This window comes from Protopterus annectens, chromosome 6.part0 (assembly GCF_019279795.1).
Source record: "Protopterus annectens isolate FY-2018-M chromosome 6.part0, PAN1.0, whole genome shotgun sequence".
NCBI lineage: Eukaryota > Metazoa > Chordata > Ceratodontiformes > Protopteridae > Protopterus > Protopterus annectens.
This window is the reverse complement of record NC_056737.1, coordinates 1,970,497,833-1,970,521,319: the sequence shown is the minus strand read 5'-3', so window position 1 is coordinate 1,970,521,319 and position 23,487 is coordinate 1,970,497,833. Positions and strand designations below refer to the sequence as shown.

Sequence of the window (23,487 nt, the reverse complement as noted above, 5' to 3'; positions counted from 1 at the left end):
TCTGTGTACATCCAAGGAATGCAGAATTCTCTCCCCTTGGTTCTGCGGATTTGGATAAAAGGTTGGCAGATGAACTGTTTGGTTAAGAGCCACACTGGAAACGACCTTAGGCATAAAAGTTGGATTTGTCCTCAGAGACACCCTGTCTGGGTAAAATATGATAAAAGGCTCTACAGCCATGAGGGCCTGTAGCTCTGAAACTCTTCTTGCTGAAGTAATTGCTAGTAGCAGAGCTGTCTTCCATGATAAGAACTTTATATCAGCGGTAGCAGCTGGTTCAAATGGAGGCAGGGTGAGCTTTTCCAACACATAATTGAGGTCCCATGCAGGTAATGGTGGATCTTCTAGGAGGCCTTAAATTTTTGGCTCCTCTAAGATACTGCTTTAGTAAAGGATGAGAAAAGATTGGTGGCTCTGTATTGTAATGAGCCAAAATGGCAAAGGCATGGATTTTGACTGATGAGCAAGATAGGCCTTTGTCAAGTATCTCAGTTAAGTATTGTAATATCTGAGGAATATGTGGTTCTGCTGTATCAGTTCCTTGTGCTTGAGTCCAACCAAGCACAGAATATCAGTTCCTTGTGCTTGAGTCCAACCAAGCACAGAATTTCTTCCATTTGTCAATATATGATTTTCTAGTAATAAACCTTCTGACTTCCAAAATGACATCCATCACAGCTTTACTGAGAGGTGTCGTTTGTATGACTACAGGATTAGCCATGCTGCCAGGTTCAGAGTCTGTAGTTGACTGTGCAGGATCTGATTGTTTTGCTGTGACAGTAGTAGTGGTTTTTGAGGCAAGGTCCAAGCTGGGTATTGAGACAAGTTCCTTAGGACTGGGTACCAGTATTGGCGGGGCCAGTCCAGGGCAATTAATATCATCTTTGGCTTCTCTTGTCTGACTTTTAGGAGGACCTTGGGTAGAAGAGGCAGAGGAGGAAAGGCGTAAACTGATAGGTTTTTCCAACTGAAGGACAGGGTGTCCACTTTCCATGCTTGTCTGTGATAAGTCCTTGTACAGAATCTTTTCAGTTGATACTTTTGAGGAGAGGCAAGAGTAGCTGTCCTGGATGAAGTAAGTCCTTGAAGGCTGTTAGGGCATTTTGAACACCTAGCATCTCTTTCTGTTTGATATGTAGATGCATTTGATTTGGAGCCCATATGCCCTGAATGCATCTTCTTGCCATATAGGCCCCCCAGGCATAATCTGATGCATCTATTGTTAAGATTTGGCTGGCAGGGGGTAGAGTGAAGGGCCGTCCCATGTTTTGGTGACACGCCATTGCCCACCATAGAAAATCCTGTTGCAGGCAGGGAATGAGAGGATTCATTGTTTCCAGACTGTCTGAATGTTGACTCCATAAACTTTTTAGGTACCATGGAAGTTTCCTCATATGCAGCCTTGCATATGGAATTAGTAGGATGCAGGATGCCATGAAGCCCAGAGACTGCAGAATATGTCTTGCAGAAGACTGGGTTTTTGTTGCCATCAGTTTGAAGTAAGTAGTCAGTTGCCTTTGTTTGTCTGGTGTGAGGTAAGCCATCTGGGCAGTTGTATTCAAGCTTGCACCCAGGAATGTTATATTTTGAGAGGGTACCAGTTGTGATTTCTTTTTGTTTACTGTGTACCCTAGGCAAGTTAGAAGCCTTTTCACAAATGCCAGGTGTCGTAGAAGAGTGCCCTTGTTCTCTGCTTGAATGAGACAGTCGTCCAAGTAAGGATATATTTTATACTTCTTTGTCTGCAAAATGCAATTACTGGTGCCAGGCACTTTGTAAAGACCCTGGGTGCAGTAGATAAGCCAAAGGGCAGTGCAGAGAATTGGTAATGCATTAAGCCAGCCTTGAATCTAAGGTATCTTCTGCACGACTTTCTTTTTGGGACATGCACATATGCCTCTTTTAGGTCTAAAGTCACCAGCCAAGCATTCTTGCCCAGCATGGGCAGAAGCTGCTGCAAAGTGAGCATTTTGAATTTTGGAATGTCTAGGTATGTGTTCACAATCAATAAATCCAGTATTGGCCGCCAGGCCTTGTCCTTTCTGGGTACCAAGAACAGTCTCGAGTAAAAACGTTGTCCTTTTTCCTGTTCTGGGTACTGTCTGAATGGCCCCCATATCCATGAGGGATGTAACCTGTTTCTGTGCCTCTGCCCATTGATTTTTTTGGCAGATCTGGCCAACCATTTGTCATTGGCAGAGTGTGGAAATGGAATATGTATCCCTGTGATACGATGTTTAGTACCCACTTGTCCTAGGTTATTAACTGCCAATTTTGAGCAAAAGGTGCTAATTTTCCTCCTATGGGTGCTGCCAAAAGATAAGTGCTTGTTGTAGGCAGAGGGAAGTCATTGGGATTGCTTTCTGTAGGTTTGCGCTTTATCTCGTCCAGATTTGGAGGTGGATGCGCCCCATTGCTTTGACCTGTATGAGTCTTGAGCCTGGTACCTGGAACCCTTAGGGCGTCTGGATTTGCCCCTTTGAGCTCTGTCTGACACAGGAAAGGACCAATTTTCTGTAGGCCAGTGTCTACTGAATCTTGGTGGCTGCACTTGTAAGAAATCTTTAACAGTTTGCATAGACATAGCTTTGTCTTCCATTTTCTTTAAAACCTCTTGTGCCTTAATACCAAACAGAGAATCATGCTGTAAAGGTGCATCTAGCAATTTAGCTTTAAAATGATCAGTCAAATTTTGTTCCTTTAACCAGGCATGCCTCCTAAAGTACAGTTTTGTACCTACCATAAATGTAGATGTTCGAGTGTAGACACTGATGCAGATCCATGATATTTCTGCTTAAGTTGTCTGCTAGTGTGTTTTTCTCTCCTGGGCAGGAATTGTGCTTGTAGATGAACTTGATAGTTTATAGCTGTGTTCCACAAGGTCGTGGCTTGTCTGTAGAGGAGGTAGGAGTGAGTGCCCCCTTGCTTGTTTATGGACCACATAACTGTGGTATTGTCTGTTTTCAGTAGTAGTTGTCCTGGATGCAACAGGTCCTTGAAAGCTATAAGGGCATTTTGTGCAGCTAGCATCTCTTTTTGATTGATGTGAAGATGCCTTTGTTCTGCGGGCCACTTGCCCTGAATACATTTTCCTGCCATGTGTGCTCCCCAGGCGTAATCCGATGCATCTGTTGTCAGTGTTTGCCTGGTTGCGGGTTGAGTGAAAGTCTGTCCCTTGTTGAGGTGACAAGCTTGAGCCCACCATCGAAACTCCTGTTGAAGGCAAGGTATTAGTGGTATAACTGTTTCCAAACTTTGACAGTGTTGAGACCATACATTCTTTAGGTACCATTGTAGTTTCCTCATATGCAGTCTGGCATATGGAATTAGTAGTATGCAAGATGCCATGAAGCCCAAGGCCTGCAAAACTTTTCTTGCAGGGTGTTGGGTCTTTGTTGCCATCAACTGAAAGAATTGTGTCAGTTGTCCTTGCTTGTCTGGCGTGAGAAAAGCCATCTGGGCCATTGTGTTCAAGCTGGCACCCAGGAATATTATCTCTTGTGAGGGCACTAGTTTTGATTTATTTTTGTTTACTGTGTACCCCAGGCAACTTAATAACTTTTTACAAACTCCAGATGCTGTAGAAGAATGTCCTTGCTCTCTGCTTGAATCAGGCAGTCGTCCAGATATGGGTAAATTTGAATTCCTTTCTGTCTGCAAAACGCAATTACTGGTGCCAGGTACTTTGTGAAGACCCTGGGCGCAGCAGATAATCCAAAGGGCAGTGCAGAGAATTGATAGTGCATTGGACCAGCTAAGAACCTGAGGTATCGTCTGCAGTTTTGTCTGATAGGGACATGCAGGTATGCCTCCTTGAGGTCCAAAGTCAGGAGCCAAGCTTGCTTGCCCAGCATGGGAAGAAGCTGCTGTAATGTCAACATTTTGAATTTTGGAACATCCAGGTAAGTGTTTAGTGAAGAAAGATCCAGAATGGGCCTCCATGCTTTGTCTTTTCTGGGAACCAGAAAGAGTCTTGAGCAAAATCCTTGCCCTTGTTCCTGTGGTGGTACCTTTTGAATAGCCCCCATGTTCATGAGTGCCATAATTTGTTTTTGGGCCTCTGCCCATTGATTTAGTGGCAGATTTGGCATTCCTTTTAATCTTGGCAGAGTGTGAAAGTGGAACTTGTAACCTTTTGGAATAATATTGAGAACCCATTTGTCTTGGGTGATCATATGCCAATTGTGATAAAAAAGTGCCAGTTTTCCTCCCAAAGGGGCTGCCAAGAGTGAGTTGTTTGGCAGCTGGAGTGGGAAGTCATTGGGGCTGTTTTTTATATGGTTGGTGCCTGTCTTCCCCTTCTTTCTGGCCTGATGCACCCCATTCTTGAGGCCTGTAAGGACCTTGTGGTTGACCTCTACCTCTTGGCCATCTGTATCTGCCCCTTTGAGGTCTGTCATTAACTGGAAAGGACCAATTCTTTGCCGGCCAGTTTCTACTAAATCGAGGAGGCTGAACCTGTAAGAAATCCTTCACTGTTTGCATATATTTTGCCTTATCCACCATTTTCTTTAATACCTCTTCTGCTTTACCTCCAAATAAAACATCCTGCTGTAAAGGTGCATCCAGTAATTTAGCTTTAACATGATCTGGTAACGTATGTTTGTTTAACCATGCATGTCTTCTAATGACAGAGCCTGTAACTGCTGCTCTGCATGAGGCCTCTAAAGAATCAAAACCAAATTGCAAAGTATGCTTTCCCACTTGTTCAGCGGCATGCAATAAATCCTGCATTTCTTTAAAATTAGGAGGATCTGTATCTGGAAGCATTTTTTGTTTCAACTGAGACATCAAAAATTGCTGATATTTTAGCATGTGAAACTGGCAATTTAAGGCTCTCATTGCTAAAGTTGCAGACGTATATACTTTCTTTCCCCATCTGTCTAGTGTTCTGGAATCACTGTCAGAGGGAACTGGGTTCTTTGCTGATGAGGCCTTAACCCCTTTGGGTCCCTGAGAAATAGTTTCAGGATCAGCAACAGGGCTTTTATACAGAAATTTGTGGGAGTCAGGGACTCTGTAATATCTGTCCGGTAAGTGGAGCTAGAGGTAAGGAATCAGGATTTAAGCAGGATTCAGTGTACACATCATCCACAATATCTAGCACTGGCGGAATAGCCAGGGGTATGTGTTGAGGTAATAATTGGAAGTCTCGGAGTCTTTTCTTGGATTCTGAATAATCCTGGCCTTCCCAATGGAAATGCTCCCTCATGGTATGTAAGATTTCCCCAAAGGAGTAGTCCTCAGGCGGAGAGGCTGATAGAATAGATTCCTCAGCATCAGAATCCTCATAAGGGGGTAAACAATATCCCAGGTCTGAGGATGAATCTGAGGAAATGGACCCCTGGTCGGATGAATCATAATCTGCATCCTGTCTAGGCCTTTTATCAGGAGGGGGATGGGAACCCCTGATCAGAGTGATTAGGTCTTCGGCCATTTTGAGCATTTGTTTCTTAGGCATAGAGGCCTGTCCTGGAAAATGCTGTACTTGTTTCTTAGTTTTTAAAGGAGGCTTTGACTTAGAAGAGGGTTTAATGCTTAGCTGAGTAGGTCTGAAGACACCCTCTGAAGGTGCGGGTAGCTCAGGTACTCCGGATCCCTCTGCAGGATCGGTATCGGTCTGCTGAAAAGCTAGTGCGCCCGAAGGCCCAGCCATCTCCATGTGGGGGTCGGGGGCATCCTGTGGTTCTGCAGAAGCGGTCATCAGGGGCTGCAAAGGCACCTCACTGAAAACCGGAGAACCGGTGACTGGCCTAGAAGAGGCTTCGTCGTCAGTTTTGGGCCTCAGATGCCTGTCCTTGTTTTTATGCTTTTTATGAGTACCGGTCGTCGGAAGTTCCGACGGCATGGTATAATTAAATTTTCTGCCAAAGTAATGTTGGGCAAAATCAAACCGATGTTTAATAGTGCGCTTATTAAACCTAGCACAAAACTGACAACCAGTAACGTCGTGGTCTGTGCCTAGGCATGGGATACAATAAGAATGGAAATCCTTATGAGGTATTTGCTTCCCACAAGAAATACAGTTATTAACTTTTACTGACATCGGCCTGAGGCAAGAAAAAGTTTCTCCAATGGGGTACTTAGCTTTGTAGAAGACTTCGGTTCTGGATTCGGAATGAAAATCTCAGGAGTAGGCCGACCGGCACTTGCGAACTGCTTTTGCTTCTGGCACCGCGCGGCAAGAAAGACTGAAGAAAATGGCGTCGGCTGCATCTTATATACCCCTGTTGCACTGACGTCAGGGAGGAGGCGACAGCAACCGACGCCAGACCAAGACTTTGGAACTCAGGCTGGCTGGGGAACCCAAGTGTAATGACTGCAGCAGTGTCACACGATGAACATTCACAGATCCAGTAACTGCGGCCCTGCAAGAGGCCTCTAGAGAATCAAAACCACATTGCAAAATATGCTTTCCAACTTGCTCAGCTGCATGCAATAATTCCTGCAATTCTTTCTTTTCTGCACATTCTGAAATCAACATAATTTTCTGTTTCAGCAATCCCATAACATATTGTTGGTACTTAAGCATATGAAATTGACAATTTAAGGCCCTGATTGCCAAGGTTGCAGATGTATAAACTTTTTTTCCCCATCTGTCTAGTGCCCTAGAATCTCTGTCAGAGGGGGCAGGGTTTTTTGCTGTTGAGGCCTTAACTCCCTTTGGACCCTGTGAAATAGTTTCAGGATCAGCAGCAGGGTTTCTAAATAAAAATTTATGAGAGTCGGGGACTCTGTAATATCTGTCAGGCTTGCTGGGAGCCGGAGGTAAGGAGTCAGGGGTCAAGCTTGACTCCGAAAACACATCATCCACAACGTCTAAAACAGGGGGAATAGCTAAAGGCTTGTGCTGAGAGAGAAGAAGGAAATACCTGAGCCTCTTTTTTGACTCTGAGAAGTCTTGACTCTCCCAGTGAAAATGCTCCCTCAAAGTATGCAAGGTTTCTCCAAATGAATGATCCTCAGGAGGAGATGCAGATGGAATAGACTCCTCAGCATCAGAATCCTCATAGGGAGGTATAGATAATTCCTGATCAGAAGAGGAATCAGAAGTAATAGAAACCTGATCTGAAGATTCATAATCAGTGTCTTGCCTAGGCCTTTTATCTGGAGGGGGATGGGTACCCCTGATCAAGGTAATAAGGTCTTCAGCCATTTTGATCATCTGCTTTTTAGGCATAGAGGCCTGTGCACGTGGCTTGTGTGTCTGTTTTCTAGGTTTAGAAGTTGCTTTTGTCTATGGTTTTGCAGCTGTTGTCAGTTTGATGTACAAATGTTGAGGTCTGAATACACCCTCAGAAGCCGGTGCCTGCTCAGCGGCTCTGGACCCATCCGAGGGAGATACATCCGTCGGTCCAATACCTTGAGTATCTTGCGGCCTGCCGGACTCCACATGGGTGTCGGTAGAGGCCTGCGACTCGAAGGTAGTGGGTATCAGGGGCTGCGAAGGCACCTCACTGAGTACCAGCGACTGGCTTAGAAGAAGCTTCGTCATCTGTTTTGGATCTCGACTGCCTTTCTCTGTCAGTCTTTGCGTTTTTTATGTACTCCAGTAGTCGGATTGCTATCTGATGACATTTCTGGGTAGTTAAATCTGTTTCCAAAATACTTTGATGCAAAAAATATACCGACGCTTAATAGTGCGTTGGTTAAATCTAGCACAAAACTGACAGTCAGGCATGTTGTGATCAGGTCTAGGCAAGGAATACAGTACAAATGGAAATCCTTATGCGGTATTTGCTTCCCACAAGTAATACAATTATTAACTTTTTCTGACATTGGTAAAAAGCAAGAAAAAAGTTTCCCCAACGGGGTACTTAGCTTTAGTGAAGACTTCGGTTCTGAAACTCAAACTCGAATATTTCAGTAGTCGGCCGACCGGCACTTGCGAAATGCTTCTGCTTCGGGCACTGCGCGGCAAGAAAGACTGAAGAAAATGGCGTCTGCTGCATATTTTATACCCCTGACGACCTGGTGTCATGGAAGAGAAGACAGCAAGCAACGCAGGACCCAAGACATTGGAATTCAGACAGACTGAGGGCAACCTGCCAGCAGATTACCCAAATGTAATGACTGCAACAGTGAAACACGAAGAACATCAACTTTTCATCAGAAAGTGTTAAACAGCTTGGCATATACTGAACAGGAAAGTTCTGAGTGGACCTTCAGAGTCTGAACCATACAATGCCATACACTATAAACTTAAATGAGCAATGGCTGTTATGCATTGCTACTATGCTTTAAAACTTTTCCAGAACTTAGCAGTGTAACACTGCCATTACACCTGGTCTACCTGACTTTGTTGTAATTTTCTTATTTAGTGATGGCTGTGGTTTATACAATCATTTTATTTAATCCTAGGTAAAGTCACTTTGGCTTCACATCACCAAGTATAAATGAGCTTACTTGTCCAATGCTGCTGCCTGTCAAACAACTCATAGAAAAGCACAAATCTGATAATCAACTTCCACTCAGAAACTAGAACATCAAAACATCACTGACAACTTACCAAGAATTCGCAATACAAGTATGGGGACTACATTATGATTGCAGCATATATACTGGATGTACTAGTCAGCACAGAGACAGCTATCTGCTAAGAATTATCACAAAAAATACATGAGAATACACTAGCTTGCAGATATTTCAAACATATCTTACCCATCTGGATAAATTACAGGTATGGTTAATCTGTCCAGTAATGATCGCCCAGTTCCTTCAGCTTCATCAAACACTTCTATGGAAACAAGGGTTTCTGGCTGCTCTGTAGATTCTTTGAATATCTAAACAAAATAAAAAACTGTTACTAGCATTAATTACATGAACTGAATAATACCTTACTCTGACTGATAATTATAATGACTGACATCTCTTAAAGTGAAGCTTTGCATACACATGTAGCAGGTGATAGCCTAAGAGAGCTATCTACCCTCAAGTTCAAATAGGCCGTATCCAGTTGAAATTTCCAGTGTAAAGAAAGTTTAGTTGTGTGAGAAACTTTCCATGACAGTAGCAGATTGAATCCTCCTTGTCTTCACAGTTTGAGTTATAGCCCCCTCCTATGAGCAACCCTTTCATTCTACCTCCTGGGTCACAGCTGCTGTCAGTCAGCTGACATCATAACTGATCACCCAAAGGCTGAGCCAGCTGCTAATTTCACAGACTGAGAAGCTGTGAAAAACTTGCTCAATAATAAAGTTCTCGGTGTCAAGACAAAAACAGCATGTGGACGCAAGGCTTGATCCCAGTGTGTTACATTAAGTTAATTTCTGCTACTTAATGTAAAGTGGCAAATTAAACAGCTAAGTCTCTCAGAGGAAATAAACTTACTGCTGAGTTGGTGGTGATGACAGGCTTCATACATGCAAGTCACTAGCAGAGTTAAAGATACAAGATGCCATACCTTCAGCCTTTACATAATTCAGTAATCATACTACTGGATATTCATTTGCATACCTGGCTTAATAAGACTGTACAAGATTTTGGTCACTGCTTATACCCGCCCACATACACAAACAGATTCACATCTTAACAAAGCACCAGAATGTAACATGAAACAGTTAAGACAATGAAAGTGAAGAGAAAATATGAGGAGATGGAGGGAGGGTACTTACAAAGTGATGACAGATTTATTGTCCACCTAATATCAAAGTGAAATTCTCAAACACTGTAGTATGGTACATTATCCTTCTGTCATAAGATTTTTCAAACTTGTTTGCAAACAGTATGCATTATTGAATCCAAAACCTAGAAGAACGTCCAAGGAAACATTCTTACCTTGGAAGACAACAGTGGCAAAACTACCTTTAGCCTTAGAAACAAAAGCAGATTTGTAATTCTTAGTCAACATGTGGACCACAGAACAAACAACAAGTTTACAGATAGTTACTACTGAAGATTGATGGAAAAAAGACAATGGCATCACAGCACTATTGTTTAATAAGTGAAGACAGAACATTTTTGAAATGGTTTGTGAACTAATTTAGTGCTAGAGAGACAAAATGCTAGATGGGTTTTCTAAACTCTCCACTTTCCTGTATGAGCGTTAGCTCAAAGGGTCCAAATGCTGCAATATCCATTCTCCCTGATTCTGTATATGATAGAAAACAGATACTACAGCTTTTCAAATAAAGTAATCGCAATCTTAAGTCTTAAGGTGTTTCAGACAGGATGTCCCTTCTATAACCCCTAATACTAATTTCTTAAATATGTATGTAACATACAAAAACCACCACCAACCCATTACCATATACCATCTGTGCTGCATCACCATTTTTACAGAAATACATTTTTATTCTTTAATGTTAACACCATCTTGTTCCAGCAAAGCAATGCCCCATTCACCAAACTCTCTCAATGCATTAATACTGAAATTCTCCACAAGTAAAAACAAATACCTAGTAAGCGTACGCAAAACACAAAAACCAGTAAGTAAAATGCGGAAATGACCTCTTCTGGATTATCGCTGCCAAGCTGTAAAAAGTTCGAATTCAAACTGCTGCAAGTACAGTTGTCCCACCACAAGGATACAAAACGCAAAGTCCACTTTAATCCAACACGAAGAAATTTATTGCAAAAATCCACAACACAAGCGCTTTCGCCTGGTCTTACCAGGCTTTATCAAGTGTGTTGTGGATTTTTGCAATAAATTTCTTCGTGTTGGATTAAAAACAAATACCTCTTAACCGCTGCTGTAACTAACAAACATAGAACAATTACTTTTTAGGCTTGACCCGATGTTTCACAAGGGTCTCTAATGTTACCCGAATTAAATGTGAAAATGTTTTGATAGACTGCTTACTAGCTTCACCATTCTTCACTCCCTTAAGTATATGAACGCTCATGAGGATTGAAGCATCCTCTTCTTAGTACATTCTAATTGGTTTCCCAATGTCAGAATTACTCTGCTCACTACTAGTCCAATGAAACCTTACTTCAGAATCAAAAAGCTTACTTAAATTGCTGTGTGTTCTGATCTCCTGTACCCATCCCACTAAGATATACATACCTGCATTCACAGTTTCTTACTCCTCCCAGCAACGTCTTTCATGATGTTAACTTACTTTTTTGAGATTGTTGGCTAATACCCTCTAATTTTATCTTCAAACACTCTGTAGCAAACAGACTGATGGAACTGGAGGAAGGTTAATCAATTTTCATCTGTGTACTCCATATGCACACAATAAAATAATCCTCAGTTTACCTTATTCAGCTCTCTCATCCTCAGCATTTGCTTTACACGATGTACCTCTTGTCTTTATGTACAGAATTACTATTCGGTAGTGGCAGACCTTGATACTGGCTGCTGGGCTGCAGTCCCCCCATACACATCACTTGAACTCTTTAATTTAAAATAGTGAACAAGCATCTCAAAGTAGCTTCACTCTTCCAGAAGCAGAACTACAGTACAGTTCTTAGTAAGCATTCTCAAAATACAAGTTCCATAGCATTACTATTTAAAAGAAAAACAAGCTTCAGGCTCTTTTTGAAATCAGTCTGGATTTTAGGAATGCACAAACAGAATGAGGCAGCTATGCTACAAAAAAAAAAAAAAAATACTACATGCCCAGCATACATGCGCTAACTATGCCAGTTTTCCTAAGGACTGGGCTGTTAGTCAGGAGCTGCAGCCTGTCATATGACTGCATGCAGTATGTTTGCAAGTCTTTGGTGTACACAGAGAGTTAACTCCCAAGAAGTAAAAGCAATGGAGTTCTCACTCTCTCTTACTTTTCTGCTTTGCTGGATACAGTCTACTACTGGCCATTAGACAGTCACTGTGTTAAAACAATTGAGTTGAATTATTTCATTTTCCTTCAGCGATCAGACAACTGACGAACTCTGAATCCACAAAATCAGTTGACACATGTTGACCTAACATCATTTCTCTTAAATTCCAGAATTTAACATTATGTCCAGATTTTTGCCTCACATTTTTTAGTCTTATTCCTCATTATAAAAAGAAACAGTGGTTTGCTGGCAAAATAAATTAAGTATTGTAGCCAGCTGGGTGCATTAATTTACTTGAACAAACTGGTTTGAAGCCAGGTGGTTGCCTTAATTTATTTCAACAAACTGGCTTGCATAGTTGTACGCATTACAGCAGAGGTTGGAGGTGGACAAGGTGCTAGTGCTGGTGTGTGCAGGTAATCGTGATTACCAGTGTAAACATTTTTTTAATCTAATGGAATTTCACAGAACATCCAGAATTTTCTCTCACATTTTTTTCATCTGGCAAAATAATTGCGTGTTGAAGGAGCAATCTGGAATCTAGGTTTATTATAAATTTAAAAACTTAGGAGAATAATCGGGGAGAGATTATTTTGGTGCTGTGACTTTTTCCTTAAACACATTCTGGCATGTAAGGAAGACCAGTGTTGGCAGACTATTTAGCATGTGCATTAGTGTATGACCAGTTATGTACTCACTATAATGCTCCATCTGAGTAGGTAAACTTCATTTGTCAGCAACCTGTGGGTTTCAGACCCGATATGGATCCGAGCTGGCAGCATACCAAGCAAAAAGATCCGAGCTCCAAGCTCCTCCCCCCTACCCATAACTGCACTGCAACCTCCTTCCAATCCTCAGATCGAGTTTGCCACTCCACACATGACACCAACAAACTAACCTGAGACCCCTAAACCAAGGACAAAACCTCCAGCTCAAACTCCGAACATCAAGTTCAGCAAAAATAACGCCAACGTAAGGGGGAAGGAGGGAAGGGCGGTTGTTGACAAATGAGGTTTACCTACTCAGATGGAACGTTATGGTGAGTACATAACTTCTTTATCTGAAGTAGTTAACTTCATTTGATCAGCAACCTGTGGGACAGAGTCCCCCCCAGCTACCCGAAATCTTGGGAGGCCCTTAAGGAAGGATATTCCGGAGCACTGCAGAGCCAAAGGAAGCCCTTCCTCTAGACACCAAATCCAGTTTATAATGATTAATAAAGGTGTGAAGACGCCCAGGTAGCCGCTGAGCAAATGTCATCCAGGGAAACTCTAGACCAGAATGCTGCAGACGTCGCCATAGAACGTGTAGAATGGGCATGAACTCCTACTGGTTCTGGAAAACCAAGCTTTCTGTATGCTTGTAGGATACAAAGGGAAATCTACCTAGAAAGAGTCACCTTTGAAACTGGTTTCCCTAAAAAGGGCTTAGCAAAAGAAACAAAAAGTTGATCAGATTTACGAAAGGCCACCGTCCTGTGCAAATAAAAACGTAACTGCTTGAGAACATCCAGCAAATGAAGTTTGTATTCCCTTTTGTTCTGAAAATTAGAGAAAAAGACAGGCAAATTAAGAGATTGATTAATGTTTGTCTCAGAAGCAACTTTAGGAAGAAAGGATGGATTAGTCCTGAGAGACACCTTGTCCTTATGAAACACAAGATATGGGGGTTTCATACAAAGAGCCTGAAGCTCCGACACTCTCCTTGCTGAAGTTATAGCCACCAGAAAAGCCGTCTTCCATGACAAAAATTTTAAGTCAACTGATACCGAGGGCTCAAAAGGAGGTGCAACTAAGGCCTCAAGAACCACAGTCAGATCCCACGGCTGGGACGGATTCTTAATAGGAGGTTGCAGAAGAAAAGTGCCTTTCCAAAAGGTCTTACAAATTCTGGCAGCAGCGAGAGAGCCTAAATTGTCCCCTAATTGAAAAAGAGAAACAGCCACCAGCTGGACCTTCACTGTGGAAGAGCTGGCTCCTTGCTGGAAGATATGAAAGAAAAAGTCTAATACCGCTGGGATCGGAGCAGTAAAAGGATCTAGATTTCTCTGTGAAGCCCAAATGGAGAAGCGTCTCCATTTGCTACAGTAAATTTTCCTGGTAGAGGATTTATGTGCCGCAACCAAGATAAATTTAACAAGAGAAGAGATACCGAGAGTCCTAGCAACTAGTGGAACTGGAGCAGCCAAGCTGTGAGCATCAGGCTGTCCAGTTTCGGAGGAAGCATTCCCGAGGGATGACGAATCAGATCCAGAATGGGATCCAAGATCCAAGGTGGAACTATGAGATGAGACCGAAGGCAGGGGAACCAGACTTGACGAGGCCAGAATGGGGCTATGAGGATCTATCTGCTCTCCAACCGGCGAGCTTTCTATAAGAACTTTATCATGAGCGGAAGCGGGGGATATGCAGAAAGAAGACCGGGTGGCCAAGCATGAACAAGAACGCCTCTGGGGGCTTTCCCTCGTCGGGGGAATTAGAGTGAAAAACTCACTGCACTTTGCATTGGAGGGCGATGCAAAGAGATTGCAGCACGGCTGACCCGACTTGAGGAAGATCTGTTCCGCTACACAAGGGTTCAGAGACCACTTGTAGGGAGAAAGGATAGGTCTGCTCAATTTGTCCGCCAAGATGCTGGACCGACCCAGAATGTGCGTTGCTATCAGAAAGCGGATGGTGGATATCGCCCATTCCCAGACTCTCATGGCTTCTCGACAAAGGGGATAAGACTTGGTTCCCCCCCTGTTTGCTGATATACCAGACCACTGACATATTGTCTGACTAGATCGCAATAGTTCCCAGAGGGAGATAAGCATGAAGGGCCTGCAACGCTAAAAGGACCACTCTCATCTCTAGAACATTTATATGCAGAACGGTCTCGTTTTGAGTCCACGTGCCTTGAACAGTCCTGCCCGAACAATGCCCCCCCCCACCCTAGGCGGGAGGAGTCCGTGGTCACCGTGGCTTGGAGTTGGGGCGCAAGAAAGGGACATCCCTCCTGCAAATTCCGAGATTGGAGCCACCACGTGAGAGAATTTCTGCACACTCTGCTCAGAGGGATCGGAAAATCTAGAGGTTAATGAAGAATTGACCACTGTACTTGCAACGTCCACTGTAAAATTCTCATATGCAGACAAGCACAAGGGATCAGGTTGATAGTTGCTGCCATGGATCCTAAGGTTCTCAGGACTAATTCTGCAGGGGGTGCAGAGGACTGCAGAAGCGCTAACACATGAAGTGTTAGGCTGTGCAGTCTGTCTGGGGTTAAGAATGCCCTGGCCTGATGAGAATCTATTCTTGCCCCTATGAAGTCTAACACTTGAACAGGTTGAAGGGAAGACTTCCTGAGATTTATGGTAATTCCTAGCTGAGGTGATATCTGGAAAAAAAATCTCTGGCTAGTAAGAGTAGATGCCTGCTGGGGGTGGTGAGGAACCAGTCGTCCAGGTACGGAAAGACCTGAATGCCCTGAAGTCTCAGGCGGGCCGCTACAACTGCCATGACCTTGGTGAACACCCTGGGGGCTGTGGTGAGACTGAAGGGTAGGACCCTGAATTGATAATTACTGGCCCCTAGCCGAAAGCAGAGGAGCCTCCTGGATCGCCTGTCCATCAGAATATGGCAGTATGCATCCTTGAGGTCTATCGAGCACAACCAATCTTCCCTCCTGTAGGAAGGGCAGGATGGATTGAAGCGTGACCATCCAGAACGTTTCCTTGACAATGAACAGGTTCATTGTTGATGGGTCGAGAATCGGCCTTAGGTCCCCCATCTTTTTTGGCACCAAAAAGAACCTGGAAGAGATGCCTGATCCGGACTGGTCTGGCGGCACATGCTGGATGGCTCTTTTTTCTAGTAACTTTTGTATTTCCAAGGCCGCGGCCTCCTGAGCGGGTGGGACGTCTGGGAGGCACCTTGTGTAAGGGGGCTTGTTTATGAAGGGACTAGAATAGCCTCTGGATATTATTCGAAGCACCCAGCGATCTGTCGTGATGGACTCCCATTGGGCTAGGTGCATCGAAAAATGCCCCCCCCCCGACTGCCTCCAGAGAGGAGCAGTTGGGTAACCCCTCAGGGTTGCTGCGCGGGTCGCTCTGAAAACGGTTCACGTGACCCGAAGTTCTTTGGCACCCCTCTGCCTCTGAGCTGGCATCCACCTTGTCCCCCTCTGACTCTGGGGGAGAAGGAGTCCTGAGCATTCCGGAACTGCAGCTTCTTTTGCCCTCGGTGGTTCCTGGAAAAGGACCTTTGAGGGTTAGAGAAGCAAATCCCGAAGGCTGACAGCATCTTCCCGTCTTTCTTGCTCTGGACATGCATATCGCGGACAGTCTTCCCAAACAGGGTGGAACCGTCAAAGGGTAAGTTAGCGAAGGACACCTTGAAGGGTTCCGAGAAGTCGCAAAGACAGAGCCAGGTGTGACGCCTTAAAGCGATGGCAGACCCGCTAGCTCTAGAGGCTCCCTCGGTGGCATGAGAGAGTAAACGCATAGACGTATTGGACACAGACTTGAGAGTGGCCATACGAGCCGAGAAGGTCCATTCATCCTTGGCCGACATGGACTCCTGGGGAGACTCAGCGTACTCTTTCATGAGGTCCCGCTGCAGTCGAATCACATGGGCCAAGTAATTCAGAGCCCTTATAGTAAAGGTGGCTGAAGCAAAAGTCCACTTTCCAAGACGGTCCATAGCCCTGGATTCCTTGTCTGGGGGGGTGGACCGAGGAACTTTCTTGGGCGAGTTCCTTTTTTGTGACTGCCGCCACCACCATGGCATCAACCGGGAACCTTTATTCCAAGAAACTCTATCTGCCGGTGGACTCATTATTTTGTCGGGCCTTTTGGGTGTAGGCTCCACAGTTGTCCGTTTCCCTCCACGCTCTGGTGGTGATAAGGTCCACCAGAGGGTCGGCTGGGGGGGACACCCAAGAGGTAGCTGGGCCTGTGTTGAACACCTCCAGGAATACTGACTCATCAGAGGAAGGTTTTTGGGCGGATCACCCCCCCCCCCAGGCGAAGGATTTCCATAATGTCTCCAAAGGAGACGTCTTCGGGGGGTGATTTGGGGGAACCTTCCCCTTCCTCCAAGTTGGTATCTTCGGTGAGGGACTCGGGGGGGAGTCCAAGTGCCTCCTTTTACACTGGCATTTGTGAGGGACCTCCTCGGATGGACTCTCCGGGGAGGGCTCACAAATGATTTTGTGTTACTCCAAGGGAACTGTCTGGGGCGCAACAGACACAGGCTGTCCCTGGGGAGACTGGATGATGGAAGACAAACCCAGCTGCGAGGGAACAGGGATGGACCCCAATGACAGAGTGAGGGGTCTCAATCCTACAGAGAGAACCCTCTCCACAACGTCGAATGCCGAGGGAGAACTGGCCTCCCTGAAACTGGTAGCCGAGACCCTCAGATCCGACGAAGGGATTGGAGCCGAAGTTGGAACAGCCGGACCCGAAGGGATGGTATGTCCTGACCACAATGGAGCCGATGACACTCTCATCCGCTCGGATCCGACGCCCAACTCTCTGCTCTGAGAGCTCGGATCCAACAGACTCGAGGGCATGGCCGGTGTTGAGGCCGAAAGCACCATTGGCACCGGCCCCCTCACTCTGAGGCTCCTTGGATCCATAGACTCCGAAATCCAATGGTGGATCGGAGAAGGAGCTATCGGGACGAGAAACGGAGCTGAACTCCCCGCCCCGGGAGGGGGGAGAGCCAGCAGTACCCCCATCTGCAGTTGAGTTTGTAGAAACCTTTGCATTATCTGATCCATGTCTGCTTCAGAGATGCTCCAAGTCGATCTGGAGGATGCCACCGATGCCGGCCAGGAGAGCCGACGTGAAGACAACCTTGTGGGTGGTCTAGCCTTCTCCTCCGGCTCCGGAGAAAAATGTGAACGGAGCAGAGCAGAGAATGGCCTGGTAACTTTTACCGGAGACAAGATTACCTTAGCAGGAGGGGCCATTGGATCCAACTCGGCCTGTCACTTGCGACCCCTCTCTCTATCTTTATCCTTATCCTTGTCTAAATGTCTCTGTCTCCCTGTGTTTTTCTTTGACTTTGTCTTTCATGGCCTCTCTCTCTCCCTGTGGTAAGGTGGGAAGGTGAGTCCCGGACAGACAGAAGGGCTTGAAGGCTGAACAACATCAGCCGTGGCTGCTGAGGAAGCAGCAGAAGTAGCAGAAGTTGATTCTTTGGGTAGAAGACCTGCCAGAATTAACTTGTTCCTGCAATCCCGCAGGGCTCGGGGGTTGAAGGCCGCACAGATCTTGCAGCTGGAAACAAATGGGCCACCCCCAAGCAAACTACACACAGAGTGTGACCATCGGCTGGAGACAGCTTGTGGCCACACTGTGCACTTAGAGAAAGTCACTTTCTGACATCTTAGTGAACACACACACACACACACACACACACACACACACACACACACACACACACACACACACACACACATTACGGGCGGGAAGGGGGGGTCTACACTAACCGAAAGTTTTCAACTTTCAAGAAAGGAACAAACCAATAATTATCGTAAATGGAGTGGATAACTAATAATTAATTCTCAAAATTAACAAAAGGAGCACACACAGACCAAAGTTTTCGAGAAAAACCCTGACACTTGCCTGGAGCTCAAGAATCCCGTGCTGGCATAGCCGCGGCAACGAGATCTGGGGATTGGAAGGATGTTGCAGTGCAGTATGGGTAGGGGAGAGGAGCTTGGAGCTCGGAACTTTTTGCTTGGTATGCTGCCGGCTCGGATCCATATTGGATCCGAAACCCACAGGTTGCTGATCAAATGAAGTTAACTACTTCAGATCCATAGTTAATGTTAACCCTGCTATAATATAAAGCCGACCCTTTAACCCCCCCCCAGGTTTGAAGCCACCAGCCACCTGTGATACTCAGTGTCACTGACTGGGAAGCAGTAGCCCGCAGTTCTATCACTTTCACCCCTCCTACACATGTTCATTAATGGTCACTCACCCTCCTACAGCTGAAATCTCACAGGTCACGATACCCCACTCTACCTATTGCATTCACTTCACAAAGTTACCTGTAGACAACATATTTTAAACACTACAGTCACTCTAAAAGTAAGTCTCTCAGAAAAGAAGAATCAAACAAGAAAAAGATGAACGACTTTATTCGGCACTCTAGTGTTCACCCCACAGTCTCAAAAAAATCCTTAAATCTGCAGTCCTCCATTAAGCTTCCTGTTGCTCCACAGATTCCTCACAGTTTGTAGATTGTACTGGGCAACTCTGAATTCCTGTAGGATCTGTTGGGTTTTTTGCTTTACCTGGTTTTACTCCCTCTGCCATCTGTCCCTGAAAACAAGGAAAGGTTTTAAGTGCTTGACCATATTGTCTTATTTGCTTCTTACTCTGTGATGCTGTGGCCTGGGTGCTCACTCCTTTCATTCCTCAGAGCTTCCACAGCTTGCTCTGGTTCTCCGAACAATTTGACACCATTTGGAAAGGAAATGTACAGAGTGGTTGGGTAGAGTAAGTTGAATTTCAAATTCATCTCCTGACACAAATGCTGGGATAAATTTCCCTCTCCTACCTTTGTATGTGGAGGAAAGTCATTCTCTACATAAACTCTTATCAAACCCAGTCTTAATTCTAGACCTCTTTTCCATAAGCAGGATAACAATTTCTCCTTTATGGTATAATTTTGTTGTTAAACTATGATTGGCAAAGGCTATTTTTGCGCATTGCCAAGGAAGTGTATAAACGACAGCTCCTATCTATTACTACTTCATTCTGCAGTAACCCAGTCCAGCCAATAATACAGTCCTTCACATATTTTATGAAGTCACTGCCTTCAACTCTCTCAAGAATTAAGCTAAATCTCAAGTTCTGTATGCATGCTTGATCCTCTAGTTCCATTACATTTTAAACTCACATCTTCCTGCCATGCTTCCTATATGGCCATTTTCCCCTTGAAATTATTTTATAACTTTGGCAGTTGTTCTAGACCGTCTGAATGGGAGTTTAGCACTTCCTCCATTATATCCAGCCTTTCATTATTCACCTTCACATATTCCTATAACAAGCTTGCTATTTTGACTAAATCAGTATGCAACTAACACAACTTATGTTCCAACCTATTTATGGTCTTGCTCCCTACCCTGGCTGACATGCTTTCCATGTGCTCCTTCTTTAGCAATGACAAATTACTGACGGATATTACAGATTTTGTAATGCTTCACATTCTCGTCTTTTTAGGAGGCATTCACATTTACAAATTTGAGGGTATAGCAGCCAAGTGACAAATGACTCAGTGGGAACAGTCATTCTAACCGGTTTAATATTCTAGCACTTGGAGAAGTACAAACAGCTCTATGTTCACCTCTGTGCCACACTAGAAGTTCATGACATACCTGAAGTTATGAGGTTATAGGTGGGAGCATGTTTGTGTCAGCATTTGCAGGTTAGGGTTATGAGTAAGGGCTAGGTAAGGAGGTATATTTAGTGCTCTTTATGTGAGCGGAAGTATGTGATGTCTGTCTATCCAGTGTAGTAGTAGCATTTTACAGAAAGGATTTTTCTGAGATAAGGTGTAGGGTTGTGGTTAAAATCAGGGCAGGGTTATAGTTAGGATTAATGCACATTAGTATGGTAGTGCAGGGCTTCACACCCCCTGCCCATCCTTACTAATGAATAGAAACCCTAACCCTGCTCCTAACCCAAATCATATTCCTTATGTTAGAAAAGCCCATTCATTAACACTTCTAAAATTCAGACAAAAGTATGTCTGAATTTAGTTGTAGGGTTTTGTTGACCAACTGATATTGCAAATATACTGGCGGACAGATTCAGTGCTAACTTTACCCCTCCCCCCCAAGGACCAATCACACCTGCAGTAGATTGCCAGGCACCCAGTATTACTGCTGCACAGGTTAAAACAGCACTGTCCAAGGCCAAGAATACAGCTTCTATGGGACCTGACAGTATCCCTGGCTGTGTTCTACATGAACTACAGAGTGAATTGGCACCTCACCTGTTTGCCTTGTTCAATCACAGCCTCACCTCAGGCTTTGTCCCTACTGAATGGTGCACTGCTACAGTCATCCCTCTCCACAAAGGAGGAGTGACTACAAACTCTGAGAACTATAGCCCCATTAGCCTGACAAGTCTGATAAGCAAAGCTTTGGAACGCATCATCATGGACCTAATAAACAAGGATATAGGGAATCTCCACACTTTGGATCCTACACAGTTTGGTTTTGTGAAGGGTAGATCATGCCTGCTCAACTTGGTTGACTTCTTTGAGTCAGTCACCAGAGCTGTGAATAAAGGTAAAGTGGTTCATACAGCCTAACCTGATCTGGTCAAGGCCTTTGATAGCATTCCCCACTCAAGAATCATAGAAAAATTTACTAAACTGGGCATCAACCCCTATATCACTAGGTGGGTTGCAAACTGGCTCACAGAGAGAACCCACAGTGTGAAAGTAGCTGACTCCCAAGTCAGACTGCTGACCAGTCACGAGTGGAGTCCCACAGGGTTCGGTCCTGGGTCCTCTCCTGTTTGATATCTACTTCTCTGAAGTCCAGGCCAACACAATGGGACTCTGGCTGACAAAGTTCGCAGATAATTGCAAGTTGGGAGCTATTATTAACTCCCTAAGTGATGTTGACATCCTAGAGAAAGGCCTCAATGAGACCAACGACTGGTGTCATAACCATGGCCTTAACCTCAATGCCAAAAAATGTGTCTTCATCCCCTTTGGGAAAAATCTGGTTCCCTTGAATTACCACACTGATGATAGTTCACTGAACACAGAAGACTTTATAAAAGTTCTGGGAAGACAGGTTGACAGCAACCTCTCTTTTGATCACCACGTTGCCACTGTGGTCAGAAAGTCCTTCTGTGTGGCACATCTCATTACTAAGGGTTTTGCTTCCAGGAAGAAAGAGGTCATTGTCTCCATCTACTCTTCCCTCATTAGGCCAATCATAGAGTACAATGCCACATTTGGCATGTACCTCACTAGACACCTGCAACAACTGGAGAGGCCACAAAAGTACCTCTTTGGCCTTCTTCAAAAGGAACCTGGATGACTGGAAGGGAAATAGAAAATTTACCCCGGGGATCACGTCAGTTGCCCTGCTAGACAGGTGTCCAGGGAATTAAATACTGTGGGAAGAAATAGCCAGGGAATTGTTATGGCTAGGCTTGTATAGGCCCTAGGGCCGATACCCTAGTACTAACCTATGAACCTCACAAAGAGGATCCTAGGCCTTAATCACTTGTCCTATATGGACAGACTCAAAAAACTCCAACTATTCTCTGTCTCATATCGCCTACTTAGAAGCGATCTCTGCTTGACTTACAAAGCCATGTCTGATGCAGCTCTGTTAGAAATGCTACATCTAAAGAAATCCCAATCCCTCCACATCCACGCTCCAGAGACATCAACCTCATTACCACAAATCAACAGAAAAGGCTGGAGGGACAGGTTCATAACCCAGAGACTGCCCATTCTATGGAACAGACTTCCCATACATGTCAAGCAGAGCACTTCACTGGCCCTCTTCAAGAGAAATCTTGATGAGTGGATGGGAAATAGAAAATTCACCCCGGGGATCACTCCAGTGGCTCTACTCAACAGAGGCACTAGGAACTAAGGGGGTGGCACAATGCCAGGGTAATCCTATGGACTAGGCTTCTAAAGGCTCCAGGGTCATTAGCCTAGTACACACCTATGAACTGTAAAAAGAAACTGTTTTCATTTTTTGATAATTTCTCATATATTTTTGATAGGGTGAGTTTCATTCCCTAGTGCTTGATTTCTTTGTAGTCACACACTAATGTATTTAACCATTTGATATACACTCTTTTACATATACACAAACACACACTATACTTGCAAAATGCACATGTCAACATGCTCATATACAAACATATGTATCAGACCAAGTACCATACTGAACTACTACAGGCACAAACCTTTTCTGCAGCTGCGTGAAATGAGTGCGCCATCTCCAGCCTGTGCAGCCTCTCCTCTGAGGTCACTGTAAATTGCTTCCATACTCTGTTCAGCCTCGGAAGTGTGTCTCCTGATGATCTTGTTGTACATCGAAGGGACTGGCATAAAACAACTGTAGCTTGCAACAGCTGTCTCCCATAATCATATGTGCTCTGCAAAACATAACATTAGTCAAATTCTTTACACAGCAGTTCTTATGCTTGCACCAAAAACTACATGTACTTCTAACCACAAGGTCCTACTTATACTTACACTTCATATTATGACAGAAACTGAGACAATATTCAGGCACAGGAACAATTTGTAATCTTTTTTCACTTACGTTACCCATAAGTGGTATCCTCAAATCATGTATAGGTTCATAGGTTGGTACTAGGCTATTGGCCCTAGGGCCTATACAAGCCTAGCCATAACAATTCCCTGGCTATTTCTTCCCACAATATTTACTTCCCTGGACCCCTGTCTAGTAGGGTGACGGAACATCATCCCCGGGGTAAATTTCCTATCCGCCATCCAGTCATCAAGGTTCCTTTTGAAGAGAGCCAAGGAGGTGCTCTGCTTGACATGCATGGGCAGTCTATTCCAGAGTATGGGGAGTCTCTGGGTCAGGAACCTATCCCTCCAGCATGTTTTGTTCATTGTGATGACAAGGTTTAGGTCCCTGGAGCGTGTGGCTCTGATGGATTGGGATTTCTTTAAATACAGCATGTCCAACAGCTCTGGGTTTGACATGGCCTTGTATGTTAAGCAGAGATCGCCTCTG

General features: G+C 44.6%; 1 protein-coding gene across 1 annotated transcript in view; it reads right to left on the bottom strand.

Annotated features, from left to right (window-relative positions):
* SESTD1 (SEC14 and spectrin domain containing 1) overlaps window positions 1-23,487 on the bottom strand; it is a 1,957,182-nt gene that overhangs the window by 192,159 nt on the left and 1,741,536 nt on the right. The window contains exons 19-20 of the mRNA XM_044075265.1: window positions 22,685-22,876; window positions 8,662-8,783 (exon numbers count right to left, since the gene is read on the bottom strand). Coding sequence (XP_043931200.1) covers window positions 8,662-8,783; window positions 22,685-22,876 — 314 coding nt within the window. The remainder of the gene's footprint in view (window positions 1-8,661; window positions 8,784-22,684; window positions 22,877-23,487) is intronic.